Source organism: Podarcis gaigeae (assembly GCF_964106915.1).
Source record: "Podarcis gaigeae genome assembly, chromosome: 1".
Classification (NCBI taxonomy): domain Eukaryota; kingdom Metazoa; phylum Chordata; class Lepidosauria; order Squamata; family Lacertidae; genus Podarcis; species Podarcis gaigeae.
This window is the reverse complement of record NC_139678.1, coordinates 78,028,051-78,043,435: the sequence shown is the minus strand read 5'-3', so window position 1 is coordinate 78,043,435 and position 15,385 is coordinate 78,028,051. Positions and strand designations below refer to the sequence as shown.

The window sequence follows — 15,385 nt, the reverse complement described above, 5'->3', positions numbered from 1 at the left end:
ACCATCTCACAGGTCTAAGGTTGTTGGTGGGCCTGGCTTTAAACTTCCTGGTGGCAGGAGGGGGGTATGGACTTTTTATCTAGCAAAAAGCAATTCTTACACTTTAATTTAAAGAGCAGGAGGGTGTTAACAGGTCAGGAAGCCGTCTCAGTCTGAGTGGATTTCGATTCAATTACCCTGCTGGTTAAAGCCAGTCTCTTAAAATGGAAAGAGGAACATTTGAAGAGGTGACACCTCTGGTGCCAGAGTAGCAACTAATACAGCCAAGGCCCTGTTCTTGGAACTGACAGGGCTGCCTCAGGACAGACAAGGTATGCCTTTGACACCAGAGCTGCCCAGCCTTAACACACCTATTTTCTTAGCTGTATTTAGTGTATACTAATCCTTCTAAAAGCAGCTTTGCTCAAGGGAGAGTCACAATCATCTCCTGTGGTCACACCACATACAGGCCAGTGAGTAAATATATCGTGGGCAAGCACTGAATGGAGTTCATGTGCAGCATAAGCATTTTCTGTGTGCCTATATCCACAATACAGCACATCATGACTAAGTCACACCTATGAGAACACCCAACAGGTCTATTCTAGCATTCCATTCTGCATGGCTATAAAATACACTGACTGGAAAGGCTTCCTTCCATTCCCAAAGGCCAAGAACCCATCTTCTCTCAAATTCTGAGAGAATTGTCCCTAAAATCCCCAACAGTTTTAACAATCCCAACTCATTTGTGGCATTAGCTGTTCTGAGCAAGACTTCTAAATGGGATACAGTAATTTGCCAGGTACTTCTGTGACGACAACTTTTGAAAGGCTATGGACTCCCTGAAAAAGTGAGTTCACGCACAGTTCATCCGCCCTTATCTTCCACAGTGAAGTCAGAGGCAAATAAATTCATTCAGCTTCTATGCAATCTCCTTTTCCTCCTTTAGTACACTACCTTGGAGGTTCTGGTTTTCAACTTTCTGCCTAGCAACCTGAAAAGTGAAACTGTGCTTGCTAGAACTGAGGGAAGAAGGCAACACCAGGAATAAGGCACATGTACACTTCCACCATATACCTCGCTACCCCAGAACTATCTGAATAGTGTAAACTGTGCATAGCTGCCCCTTGCTCCTGGAGGAAAACCAAGGGGCAAGGAAGTGAATGGCTTGATCTCCAAAAAGAGCCAAACATTAAGAAGGGGCCTCCAAATTCCTTTGGAAACCAGAAGTAGGCGTATTAATTCAGTAGAGTGTTACTGTTCTGACACAAACAAAGGTATATATATATATATATATAAAATCAGCTGCTGAATCCCACAGTCCACTCTTTAAATATTCAGAAACTGCCCAGACTACTACCAATGCAAGCCTAAAATATGCTTCACTGTGACCATCCTAGTAACTAACTCTCCAAGGGGGACCTTGGGAGACAGAACAATAACTGAAAAGCCCAAGAACATTGAGTGATTGCTTGGCTTGGTGCCAGCTGCTTTCAAGGTGACTGGCATCTCACTCTTTCATGAGAGAGGGGGAGAGAGAGAGGCATTTATATAACCCCATCAATAATGTATCAGCTGCCTCCCCAATGGCTTTTCAGAAGCGTAATGGAAATGGTCTCTTTGGTTGCTCCAGCACTGTGTTCTCATCTTTGTATACAGATGCAGTTTGCTTCAGTGTGGCTCAGTCTGAGGGTACATCTACTTTTGAGGGAGGGGAGGAAACCTCTCCAAAAAAATACCCCAATCCCCACAATCAAAATAAAGGATATTCAATTAGATCACAGTATAGAAACCTTCACAGACCCTTTCTGGCTTCTAAGGGCAAGTTCCCACCTGCACATTCATCTGTCAACTGGTTTAGTACCTAATGATGTGTTCATGTGAAACTTTTTCTAACACAGATTACACACACCACATAAAACAGTTTACACATTTAGCTCCCAGTCATTGCACAACCAGCCCTTAATCTGTAAGCAGGCTAAATGAGCATGTTTTCAAAGCATTCTTCACAACCAAAAGGCTAGAAATGTGGTCCTTTTTTAATTAAGTAAAGGTTCTCAGGATTCTGCAGCTGCACCTGAAATATTCAATTCTACAATGCACAAGACAATCATTTGCAGACATATCCCATATTACTAGATCACTAATTACATGATAGTCTTATCCTGTTAATTGTTTCCGTAGAAGATGTTTGCATTTACATCATAATTTAATTGCATAATTCACATCATAATGTAATTGCATAATAATTGCATGTTTGCATTTACATCAACTTCTCACAAGGAAAACAGAACCAATGCATATACAGATCCTTAGCACTGCACTTTTAAATTCCAAAAATATCTGAGTAAGGCTGCAATCCTATGCAGTTACCTGGGAGTATGTATCAATTCACAAAAAGGGACTTATTTTTTAGTAAACATGCACACGTATCCAGTTTGTCCATTTTGTCATTATTAGCCAGATGCATTTGGATTGTCTTCTCGGCCAGCTCAGTTCTTCTCAGCCACCATTTTTGCAGTTAAAAGACTAACTGGGATTCAGCATGGTAGGAGAATCCTGCCTTGGAATCCTGCGACTGATTAGACTGCTTGGAAGCGCAGCAAGAGCACAGATGTTTTAAAAACAAACCAAAAGGGAACATCAGCTCACGCTAGTCAAGGAGCTCATAAGGAAGAGAAGATCCCTGAGGGAAGCTCCGATCTGCAAAAGTAATCAGGCCCACAAGGTAGTTTTGGCCAAGTCACACCCCCATGCCTTACAACCAGATGTTATATTCTGAGACCACCAGGCCTCCCCAATTTGGGCCATGAGGCTGCTTTGGTCAAACCACAACCACCTGCCCTACACTTGGGTGGGAGAAGTAAAGACACAACTGGGCCAAAGGAGCGCTTGCAAGCGTGGCCAATCAACTGACAGTTGGGGCCTGCACAGCTCCAAGGGAGGTGCTTTGCAAGCCCAGACAATCAGCTGCTAACCCACACATGCAAAAACATGTCACCTGATGTTAAACTTGGCCCCCAGGGGAGATAAAGGTTCCACCCACCCGCTGGATCCAGTTTCCCAACGCTGCTGTGACACCGGAACTTAAAGCAACATGGTCAGTGACTGTGTCACAGTGCCCATCCCATTCCCTCCCTCCTTCCCCTAATCAAAATGCCTGATGCTAGGCAGTGGTTGGGGTTATATGAAGAAGCTTTACTCAGCACGTTTTCATTGCACTGGAAGAACTGCAAGTAGTAAATGAAAGCAAAGTAAGAAAAGAGAAAGCTAAACTGGGAGACACAGAGGAAGCAAAACCAACTCCCTACCAAAAAGAAAAGTATTTTAATGTTTCTCTTAGTCAAAAAGCAAACTTTAATAATGCTGACAGCTAAAGAAAGTTCCAAGTTCAGAAATCTGAAGAAAAAAATACATCCCCCCACCCCAACAACAAAAGGACCAAAAGTTGTAAAGAATGGAAAGTCTGCTGATGAGATCATCTCTGAGATGGTCTATATAAATCAGTTCTGTAAGTACAAATTCTGAAAATGTGCTGCTTTACACTACTGATATCAACACCTCATTAAATGAACAATTAGAACCTTAAAAATGCTGATGAGGTCTCAGGTTTTGAGGACCATATTTAAGGTCTGGGAAATGAAGAGAAAAACCGAAAAACTTAACAGACAAAATAAATCTAATTGCGTATATGGGAAGGAAGTTGTCTGGGCTTATTGCTAACTCCAAGTCGATACAACAGAAAACTCACTCTATTTGTTCTCATCTGCTTAGCTTTGAAAGTTAAGCACAGGCATAGGCAAACTCCGGCCCTCCAGATGTTTGGGACTACAATTCCCACTATCATCCCTGACCATTGGTCCTGCTAGCTAGGGATGATGGGAGTTGTAGTCCCAAACATCTGGAGGGCTGGAGTCTGCTTATGCCTGGTTAAGCACCTTTGGAATCCTTAAATGCTGGTGGAATGACCTTAGCAAATGTGAATGAATGCAAGAGGCCTCAAACAAGTCACCAATTCTCACTTAATTTTGCATTAGCAGAATTTATTTATAAGAACTACAACTCCCAGGTCTCTTTGTTCCCATTTTATTGTACCCCCAATGGTTCTTCCCCAGACAACGTATGGAGGGGGGGGAGGAGAAAAAGAGCTTCTGGGTTATGGAGGGAAATGGAGCCCCTCAAGGCTATGGAGGGAAACATTCTGTAGCAGGGTGATGCAAAAGCAATCTTTCAACTTCTCTCTTTGCAAGGAAAATCAGGGACAGACGCCACATGAGATTGCTGAAGGAAGCCCAAAGGTTATATGCAGGTGTGCACACATGTAGCATACACATGTACGTGTGTGTGTGTGTGTGTGTGTGTGTGTGTGTAGAGTTTGGAGGTGTGAGTGGGTGTGTATATTAAAATGTATTTATTTAAGCTATTTATATTCCACCTAAGTAGGTGTGGGTATGTATCTCATAGAACCGTAGAATTGGAAGGGACTCTGAGTCCAACCGCCTGCAATGCAAGAATCTCAACTAAGGCATCCATGACAGATTGGCATCCAACCTCTGCTTAAAAACCTCCAAGGAAGGAGAGGCCACCATCTCTCGTGGGATGCTGTTCCACTGTCGAATAGCTCTTGCCATCGGAAAGTTCTTCCTGATGTTTAGTTGGAATCTCCTTTCTTACAACTTGAAGCCATCGGTATAGCTTCTCTAATCTGTTCAGGTCATCTTGAATCCCAATTCTGTCTTTTGTGGCATTGGCTACCCCTCCCAGTTTGGCATCATCTGCAAATCTGATTAAGCATCCCCTCAATTATAACTTCATCCAAGTCGTTTATAAAGACATTGAACAACACCAGGCCCAGGATAGGACCCTGAGGCAGAACCCCACTTGTCACTTTTTTCCAGGATGAGCACTCTTTGGGTTTGGTCAGTCAACCAACCATATGTGTTTTATGAACAGCATGCCAAGAGCAATGGCTGCAGGTGAAAGGGACAATCACAATACCCGCCACTGCAAACACACACACACACACACACACACACACACACACACACACACCCCTCCCTGATTTCTCACATGCAGAGATTTTTCCCATGGAGACCATTAAAAAACTCTTGCAATCTCCCACTGACAACCTGAAGTTGTACTGTTTCAGAATGACTGTCTTGTGAATTTATTGAATGTGTAAATTAACATACAAAACTTTCACCAGAGGTGACTCAGGTTTGCAAACTCTCTGGCTAGTGCCTCATCCACAAGGATAAAGCATGGCAATAATTAAAGTCGCTACAAGCTCAAAAAGTGGTGGAGCTCATGGTGGCTTGTAAATATTTTTTTTACCAGCCATTCTCTTTCAAGTAGGATTGATTTCAAATTGACTTTGTGTCTCCTCCACAGCATCTCTCCTACTGTGCTTATTATTCCATTGAGGGCCTGCCACTCTGCAAGGAAAGAGAGCTTTTGCTTTTCTTCTATAAATTGCTTCTGAAGTTGGGTTAAGCTTTGTATTTGACCGCTTTTGTAGGAGTCCATGATGGATGCAAAGACAACCAAGGCTAAAGGGGGAGGGAGATAAAAAATAAATGTCTATGGGTTAGCTTTGAACACGAGCAGGTTGCTTACCTCTATCGTGGGATCATACTCATCAACAAAATGGTTCTGGATAAGCTGAATGGTCAAAGCACTTTTCCCTACGCCTCCTGCCCCAACTACCACCAGCTTGTACTCGGTCATCTTCTGGTCAACCCCGGTTCAGGGTTCCCTCAAAACACAGCGGCCTGAAAGAGAAGAGAATTGGATATAAACCACATGAATAGTGGATGAGCTCCTCAGCCCCACCCTTAACACAACTATTTGCCATTAATGCTACTTGACACCATGGCACAGTTAACAGCATCACAGCATGACGACGCAAGAGCCTCTGGAGCAAAGCAAAAGCAGCTACAGCAAAGGCACCTGGCAGTCAAGGTCAACGGTCTATTCTTCTGCTGATACAAGACCCAGCTAGTTGCAGATTGCTGCCATTACAGGAATGCGGACAGCCCTCAACATCCACCCAGAAGCCCTGAAGGGGATTAAAGCCCTCTTATTAGAGCCCTTTTAAGGAATTATATAAACAATGAGCAGGCAAAGCGAAGCACAGGCACGAAGCAAGAAATGGATATTCATTATTCAGGCCCAGTTAAATCAATGCTGAGTAGTTTGCTTTAAAATACATTGTCAGAACAGTGCAGATGATGAAGAGTGTAGTTTGGACAGGCTTCAAACCCCACCCCTCTCTGTCTTGGACTAACTTAGCCCTTCACATGGCCAACGCAAAAAAAGACAAAATTAGATAAACACTTCGCACACGAAAAAATGGGCTACTACTAGCAGCACAGAATGCCTGCTTTGCTCTTTCGTGCGTTATGATGAAATTCTCTCTCTCAACAATGAAGAATGATTATCAATGTTGAAAATTAACTGTCATTGCTGAGCAATTTCATAGACATTTTGGGGGCCAATTCACATTATTTACATATTACCCAATTATTTGAGAGACCATCTTACCCCTTGTATTCTCAGAAGGTCACTGCAAGAGAGTTTCTCCCTGAAGATTCTAATTTTTTAGAAGCCTGCTCTATAGTTACTTGGAGCAAGGCTTTCAACATGGCTGCCTTAGGTTTAAAAACAATACAGAACACACACACCTATCTTCAGTTATCAGTTTTTCGCATTGTTTTTAAAGGTATTTTTTATTTAAATGGTCTACAGACTAACAAGGAAGGAGATTCATAAAATACTTTTTTGATGCTGCTGCTACAAGTCCTGATCACTTCTTGTATGCATAAAGACATAATTTTATTTGTATGCTGCCTTTCCATAGGCCAAACCACACTCAAGGAGGCTTACAACAAACAGGAAAAAATACATAATTACAGCATAACAAAAGTGGTCAAAATCAATAAGCAAAATATCAAAAAATATACAACCAAGGTGAATTATTTCCACATAAATAATAAGATCTAAAATAAAGATACAAAAAATTAACATCAATAACAGCAACGACCCTCCCCCACCATTCATGCAAATGTAATGCAATGTAAAAAGGGGGTAAATCATGGAGAGAATTAGCAGCAATTCCTACAACTACAGTGACTGAAATAAGTGCTGCCATAATTAAGGGACCTGGTGCCAGCTGTATGGTCACACAATATGCTTGTCCATTGCAAGCATGTGGCTGGAGATGATTCTGACTGCTCATATGTAGATAAGATATGTTCTGTGAACTGGTCCTTATTCGTAACAGCTTCCATTTTCTCCAGCTCTTTTTCATGTCATATTTTTGAGAGGAATTGTCTTTAAATTTGCAGTACGTTTCCGAACACAATTCAAAGTGTTGGTGTTGACCTTTAAAGGCCTACACAGCCTCTGCCCAGTATACCTGAAGTAGCGTTTCCACCCCCATCGTTCTGCCCGGAAATACTGAGGTCCAGCGCCGAGGGCCTTCTGGCGGTTCCTTCACTGCGAGAAGCTAAGCTACAAGGAACCAGGCAGAGGGCCTTCTCGGTAGTGGCGCCCTCCCTGTGGAACGCCCTCCCATCAGATGTCAAAGAGATAAACACCTACCTGACATTTAGAAGACATCTGAAGGCAGGGAAGTTTTTAATGTGTGACATTTTAATGCATTTTTAATCTTTGTTGGGCGGGGTACAAATAATAAATTACTATTACTATTACTTTAACGCTATGGGAATTGCATACATTTTCCATGGGCAGAAAAAAACAATTCAATTTTTCTCTTGATACTCTGCATTATGCCTTTTGATGGCAAGTTTCCATTAATGGCATTAAGATCAGACACAGGCACTCAGTAGCAGAACTGAAAAACAGCAGCAAAGTGCCTTTTATCCCATTTCTCCTTTATCATTTATTATACTGATACCCCCGCCATATGGCCCCAGAGTGCCCTCAGGGCGGCTTATGTAACTTGATAACAAAAATGTAGGAACAGTACAAATATCAATTTAACTTACTAAAACTACAGACACAACAGAGAAGCAGAAACAATTAAGAGGTCCACTTTTAAATAAATAAAGCAGGGGGCTTGCTCACATTAGGTGGCACCACTCTTCCAGAACATTCTCAATGAAAATTCTCCGGGGTTCCAAAGAGAAAAGCCCCTCGTATTTCCTACCAGAAACTCCAAATGTCATGGGGATGCAACAGTGCTTCTCTGGTTAGCTTAAAGCCGAGATGGGAAACTTACAAGCTGCAGCAATACCTGGAAGGCCACAACTCCCATCATCCCTGGCCACTGGCTGAGGTTGACAGGAGCTGTAGTTCAACAGCATCTGTTTATGGTCCATTTGGGAAAGGGCCACACCTCAGTGGCACAGCATCTTCTGTGTATATGGAAGGTCCTAGTCTTAATTCCTGGCAACTTCAGGCAAGGATGAGGGAGATCCTAGTCAGAAATTCTGGAGCCGTTGCTGGTCAGTGTAAACAACACTGAGTTAGATGGACCAAAGGTCTCACTCAGCATACGGCAGTTTTCTATGCTTGTCTTCTTCCTAACCTCCACATCCCTGACGCAAGGCTTCAGTGGGGCCACATCCCTGCTCCTTCTGCCTACTCTCCTCAGCTCAATTGTCACAGAAGAGCGGGCAACACGGAACTAATTAATTCTCCACGGGATACTCCCCAATTTCAGAATGAGAGACATTGTAATGAGGAGCCCCCCATGCCAGCTGGAAGATTCACAACCTCTGCTGTGTATCTGGGGGAGGGAGAAGCAGAAAGTGTTTTTCAAATTTGCCCTGCCATTATCAGCAGGATTCCACCCCCAAGCTTTAGCTACTTCACAATACTTCTATGGAAAAAAAGAACAGTCATGTCTAAGCAGATGGAGGGGGGGACCCCTAAAACCCTGAGTATTGAAAAAAGAAAAGCAGCCCATCATCATCCCTAGCTTCTGCCTGCCAGAAGCCAACAAAAAGGGTCAAATGCTAATGATCTGAAACTGTGTGTGCCTGTTGCACGGCTGCTTCCATTTCCTCTCACTGGTTGGAACTGCTCACAGGGAGGAGCTGGTCCTGTTTTCATCTTTGTTCAGGCTCAGCAAAAATACCGTATTTTTTGCTCTATAAGACTCACTTTTTCCCTCCTAAAAAGTAAGGGGAAATGTGTGTGCGTCTTATGGAGCGAATGCAGGCTGCACAGCTATCCCAGAAGCCAGAATAGCAAGAGGGATTGCTGTTTTCACTGCGTAGTGATCCCTCTTGCTGTTCTGGCTTCTGAGATTCAGAATTTTTTCCCCCTTGTTTTCCTCCTCCAAAAACTGGTGCGTCTTATAGAGCGAAAAATACGGTATATGACCAGTGCAGGTGGCCCCTGGCCTAGAAGCACAGGCATCAAGATCCCACAGACTTTCCATTATGTACTTTGATTGTTGTTGTTGTTGTTGTTGTTGTTGATGATGATGATGATCTTAGCTTAATTTTTCACCAAGTCTTTTAGATAGATAGATATAACAGAAGAGGTTCCTTGCCTTCTCAGCTTCAGGAAAACTTCCAAGGCCTACTGGAATGTTTCCACTGCAAAAGTTGCTACCTACAAAACACAAGCTTGTTACTTATTCAGGGTCCTTTTCTCTGGAATGCTACCTCTGCACACAGGTTCATTGTTATAGGACAAGGTCAGGCTTCTTCAACTGCTTTGCCTCCTACTGCTGTGCACAGATATAATGGACTGAGAAGGCAAATCAGCGTGGAGGGAGCCATCAAATCTTAAACAGAGTAGAGGATCACACCTCTTGACAGTTGCTAACAAAATCTTTTTGCCGAAGGGACAGAAAATTGTTTAAAAGTAGACATGTGCCTGCTCTCATCCAGGGGCTTAACACTTGAGTAGGGCTTCACCTCGGTATCTGAGCCGACTCCTGTTATGATACTTAACGTTTATATTGCACTTTAAATTTTACAAAAACTTCATAAACACTAGTTCCATAATCCTTACAGCAGCTCCGTAAGGCAGGCTTGTATCCATCCCCACAAGGCAAGTGCTGACTGCAACAGGCAGGCCAAAGCAGCCTCTTGAAAGAGCTGATTTGTGGATTTCACACCCTCAGCTACCACACCACCTCTGAACAGCTATCTTCTAACATGTGGTGGCAATGTTTTATTTCAGTTTACGATATATGTATACACTACTTGTCAAAAGAAACCAAAGTAGTTAACGGTTAAAACACAAATACATGCAATTTCAAAGAAATGGTAAAAACAGGCAGCCAGCTGAAAAACTAAGAGCAATACAGCCATAACACCATACCTCAGGATAGGATACGTCTGGCCTGCAGAATAGAAAAGCCTTTGCCATATTGGAAGTCCAGTAGAGAGAGGAGGCAAGATAGGCTTCCCTGAATGGGAAGGGGGAGATTTAGATATGTGAAATAACATTGCAGAACAGTTTCATCCCAGTATGCAGCACACAATTCCTAAGGACATGTAAGCTGTAGCTTTTCATGCACCGATGTTGATTTTGAAACTGATAAGCATGGCTCAGGTAGGCTTAAGCCCTGGCATCAATATTTTTACAAATTCATATTGGCCCCATCTTTCTACAGCACGGTAATGCCCCCTCTCACTGCTCCAAACAGCCTCATGCCATTTCCTCTTTTTGGGGGGGGGGAGAAAAAATCATGTGAAATCATGCACAGCTGTAAAATTAAAAATAATGACTTGTATTAGAACTTCCAAGTGGTGTTTTTATTTCAGACATATGCACACCCACCAATATAAGAGGATATACACATATGCAAGGTTCTTGCCCATCCCTATTACAACACATTTTTTATCAAGTGTAGCCTGTTGTTCGTAAGTATCTTAACACTGGATGGTGTAATTAGTTTTGGGTTGGGGAGAAGAACATGAGCTGACTACTCTTTGCATGGTTTGAAAGATAAAAAGGTTGTGAGCCCTTCCTACACACAAAAATACCCTCCTAAACAACCTTTGCCAAAGCCCCACATGGCAACATTTTGCAGTTCACTAATTCTCTATTATTTCCAGGATGTGACAACTTCTGATTTCAATATGTGGGAACCTGTCTCCTGTGCAGGTGTAACATCACTCGTTCTCATGGTTAGGAGATTGGAAGATTGCCGTGTGCTCCTGGCTCAATTCTCCCATGCCAATTCCACAATCAAGTGGTTATGCAGACGGAATGTTACATCAGGGGCAACCAGGTTTTGTTTCAACCTGAAACCCACTTCAAACTTTGGTTTTAACTCTGCTGTGATTCAGCAATTAATTTCATTCACGCAGATTATGTACTGATCAGCATTAGAGGCAACTGGCACAGCGGTGCCTATAGTCCCATAACAGTCTCCTTTATGCAGAGGAAAACGGTCACATTAATGGCCTAATTAGTGGCACACAGAGGAAGGTTTTAGGATCCTGAATTCTCTTTTGATGTTCATCCATGCTGTACACACAGCCATCTTGCACAAAAAGGCCCCCCCATATGCACGGAAAGCAGTTTGTTTCTGTCTCCTTGGAACCCACAGCATCCCTACAGTGCTAAGCTTCCCTTTCCGATGGAGGTAACACAATGCCCATGCTGAGGATAAGCCCACTGCTCTCCAATTACTCCAATCAGATCATCACCTTGTCACAAAGGGAACACAAGTGAGCCTTGCAAGCAGGCAGGCACACAGGACTGGCGCTACCACTCAAGAGTTAAGGAGCAGCAAGAAAAATATGTAGTACAGCAGGGGTTCCCAAAGTGGGGGGTACAGCTTCCTGGGGAGCAGCGGGGTTACGGGTGGGGGCACTAAGAGGCATGGGGGTGACAAAAGCTGCTGGAGGTGTGAATGACTATCAGATTTTGGAAAGCTGGTATCATTAGATCAAGTTCATCACTTTTGTCGAATTAATTAAACTAAACAATTTAAATACTATTTTGACTTACATGTGCAATTAATTGCTACTGTTGAATGTTATTGTGTTATTATTTTCCTTAGTGGGTTGTGCAAAGCACTTTTCTGAATAATGCCTTTTTATAAGGTAGGATAGAGGGGCACAGGGGATGTGTTTATGGAACTAAGGGGGAGGGGGGCCGTGTGGTGGGAGAAATATATGAGCTAGAAGCAAGAATCAGAAGCTATAACCAATGGAACATCCAGTAGCCATTTAACTGGGGAAACAACACTATTCTAATAATATCCTAACATATAATCAGTACTTCTTACAGTTTATTTTCAGTTACAAAAGTCTGATATCCAGTGGCGGAGATCCACTTCTGCCCAAAGAACACAAAGAAGGTGGGAAAAGAAGAGGTCAGTTTTCCATTTCATACCATACTTTAGATATACTAAGTACAGTGATACCTCGGTTTTCAAACTTAATCTGTTCTCAAAGTCCGTTCTTAAACCAAGGAACACTTTCCCTAATGAGGCCTCCCGCCGCCAGTGCCCTTCCACCGTTCAGCTTCCATTCTTAAACCGAAGTAAAATTTGCAAACCGGGACACTACCTCTGGTTTTGTGGAGTTCATAAACTGAATAGTTCGTAAACAGGGCTGTTCTTAAACAAGGTACCACTGTAGTGATGAAAAAAAAATGAACAGTTTCCAAGTATTGTCAAAGTGTGGTGCAAAGTGAGGCTGAACCCTCCCCTTCCTTTGAATTCTCCTCTTAGAGGAGGAACAGAATCTGTTTCTCCCACCTAGCAGGATGGGAGACTCCTCCCCCTCAGTTTTCCATGGGAGAAACTGAGGCCGGGTTCTTCCACATTATGCTGGGCTCCTAGCTAGAGATAATCACCATAAATGTTCATGATTGTTGCCAACAAGCCAGCAACTATCTAATTGATTTCAGACCATGGCGGGGGATGGGGGCAGACCAACTTTTCTGCAAGGAGTGATCTTCAATGCAATCTGGTCCATTTTGACAGATGTGCTCAAGCACAGAAAAAAAGTGTTATTTTAAAAGACAAACTCTGAAAAGGAGTGGGTGATTATAAAGAGCCATTCCTCATTATTAGTCATACTGTGTGCATGTGCAGAAAACTGGCACCTGTGACCCTCATGCAACCAGATTTCAGGTAGCAATAGCAGCCTTGATGTACAAAATATTTTCCACGCGCTTGAACTACCCACAAGATATCTCCACAACTGCATCTCATCCTTGAAGAAAGCAAGACAGACTATGTGGAAAATGAGAAACAAAAGGTACATTTATTATGTAGTAAGCCAGCTGTGCCAAATTGCCTCAAAACATCCTCCACTGCTGTGACCCATCATCCCATGGCAGATTGCAGAAGTAACAAAGTAAATTTCAAAAACACACCCAGGGCATAATGCAGCCAAAGTTAAGCAGCTTTAAAATTCCACTGATATCAACAAGAAATAAACATATGTTCAACTCTCCCACTGAAATATTGAAACTTGATGTGCCTTAAATCACATTATTTAAATAGTCAGACCTGGTTCCTACCCTTTCTTCAAGAAACTCTGGGCTGCAAACATGGCATTATTCTGTTTTATCCTCAAAACCCTGAAAGACAGATTAGTCCACAAGATAGCAACTTCACTTGCTAAAAGTCACCCTGTGAACTTCATGGCTTAGAATTGAACCTAGTTCTCTGCAGTCCTTCAAGTTCAACACTATATGCTCCACCACAATCTTTCACATCATGCACAGTAATAAATGTTTTAATAATCAGTGAGCTGCTAAGGCTTTTAATGCACAAATATTAATGTACTCCCTCTGGCACTGCAATAGTCAATGTGGTGCCCTCCAGATGTTGTTGGATCACAACATCAGCCTCAACTAACAGGATCAGCGGTCAGGGATGATGGGAACTGTAGTCTAAGGACATATTGGCTACTCTTGCTCTAATATCTGCTGGGAAGCCCATTTTCAGATACTCTGTCTAATCCGGTGGGCCATTCTCCATTCATTCCGCCTCTTTCAGACTTCACTTCAGGAACAGAGATGGTCAAAACCACCACCTTCTAGATTTGCACTAGTGAACAGAATTCAAGCCTGATAGTCAGAGAGCATGAAGCGATGCTATATTGTCCGCTGAAAACTGACCAGTGCTCAATAAGAGAAACATACATTCAAATTAACCCTTTCTCTCTGCAAAGCAAACTCAGACGGTGTGTGCACCATATTTTTAAAGCACATTATTTCCCCCAAATAATCCTTGGAACTGTAGCTTGTTATTTGGTGCTGAGAATTGTAGCACTGGGGGTAAATTATAATTCCCAAGATTCTTGGGGGGGGGGATAATGTACTTCAAATGTATGGTGTGTACGCAGTCTCATTTTCAGATGTTTTAGTTCCATTCTGTATATAGCCTTTTTTGACTTAACATGCAACTTCTTCATGGAAAGGAGTAAGATGTGTTCTTCCAAAGTGGAAGCTATTCAAAGGTTATTTTGATTTATTTATTTTTTTAAAAAAGAAGAAATATTTTAGTCATTAAAAATATATTCTGAAAGGTATAAAAAACTGCTGTAGACAATTACTTTTTATTAGTATCTTGCAATATTTTATATGAAAGCACAGTCTATAAATATTTAAATACATAAATAAAATTTTGCAAGAATCAATCTAGGGTTTTCTTTCTCAGTGGAAAGTAAGAAAGGTAGTATGTGCTTTCAGCCAGGTCTAATCACACAGGTGCAAAGCCATCCTTTGCCCTGACATCTCTCAACTACAGAATGAGACTTTGGGGGGCATTAAGGAGTTTGTCTATGTATGCCTTCTGTGCAGGATAAGATATAAATCTAGGTGGCAACTCACTCTGTTGACAAGCTAAGCTAGTCTGAATCCTTTGGAAATGACACAGTCCCCCTCAAAAGCAAGAGATAATATAAACTACAAAGGAACAGAACTGCTGGCATTGTCCGACATGAAACACACACACACCATTCTTACATGAACACTTCTTGAATCATGACATTTTAGGTCAGTCTCATCTGTCAGTTAGCTAAATGTTTACATGCAATCCTTCTTGCATTCAGGATACACCAGCTTTGTCACCATCCTTCTGATGAGCTCCCCAGCAACCCAGAAACTGTGGATACAACTTCTCCTATCTGCAGCAGTAGAAAGTATCAAGTTGCACCCAGAACCATCTGCACTTGTAGGAAACCTCAGGAGTATGTGACTACGAGCAACTTAAAAAGAGCAACCACTAAACTAAGGAGCCCATCCTCACATAGTCTCATTTGACAGTGTTACAGTTCTGCCTATATCGATGAAGGAAAAAAATCCTTTAATACTTCCTCATTTGCCTATTCTTATAAATGCAGAGCCAAAACACACCTGGAGAAATTATGTTTCTTTATACATATATAAGGAAAATGGAATGCTATCAATGGAAGCATTCTACTTCTTTTACCACACAATGTGCATTCATTGG

The 15,385-nt window shown here is 42.3% G+C and overlaps 2 protein-coding genes across 4 annotated transcripts in view; both read right to left on the bottom strand.

Annotated features, from left to right (window-relative positions):
- HRAS (HRas proto-oncogene, GTPase) overlaps positions 1-15,385 on the bottom strand; it is a 59,494-nt gene that overhangs the window by 9,006 nt on the left and 35,103 nt on the right. For all 3 annotated transcript variants that reach the window (XM_083698633.1, XM_083698631.1, XM_083698632.1), the window contains one exon: positions 5,596-5,750. In XM_083698633.1, the coding sequence (XP_083554759.1) occupies positions 5,596-5,706 (111 nt within the window). In that variant the 5' untranslated portion in view covers positions 5,707-5,750. The remainder of the gene's footprint in view (positions 1-5,595; positions 5,751-15,385) is intronic.
- The window catches only part of RNH1 (ribonuclease/angiogenin inhibitor 1), a 151,610-nt gene that overhangs the window by 132,413 nt on the left and 3,812 nt on the right, over positions 1-15,385 (bottom strand). The window lies entirely within an intron of this gene.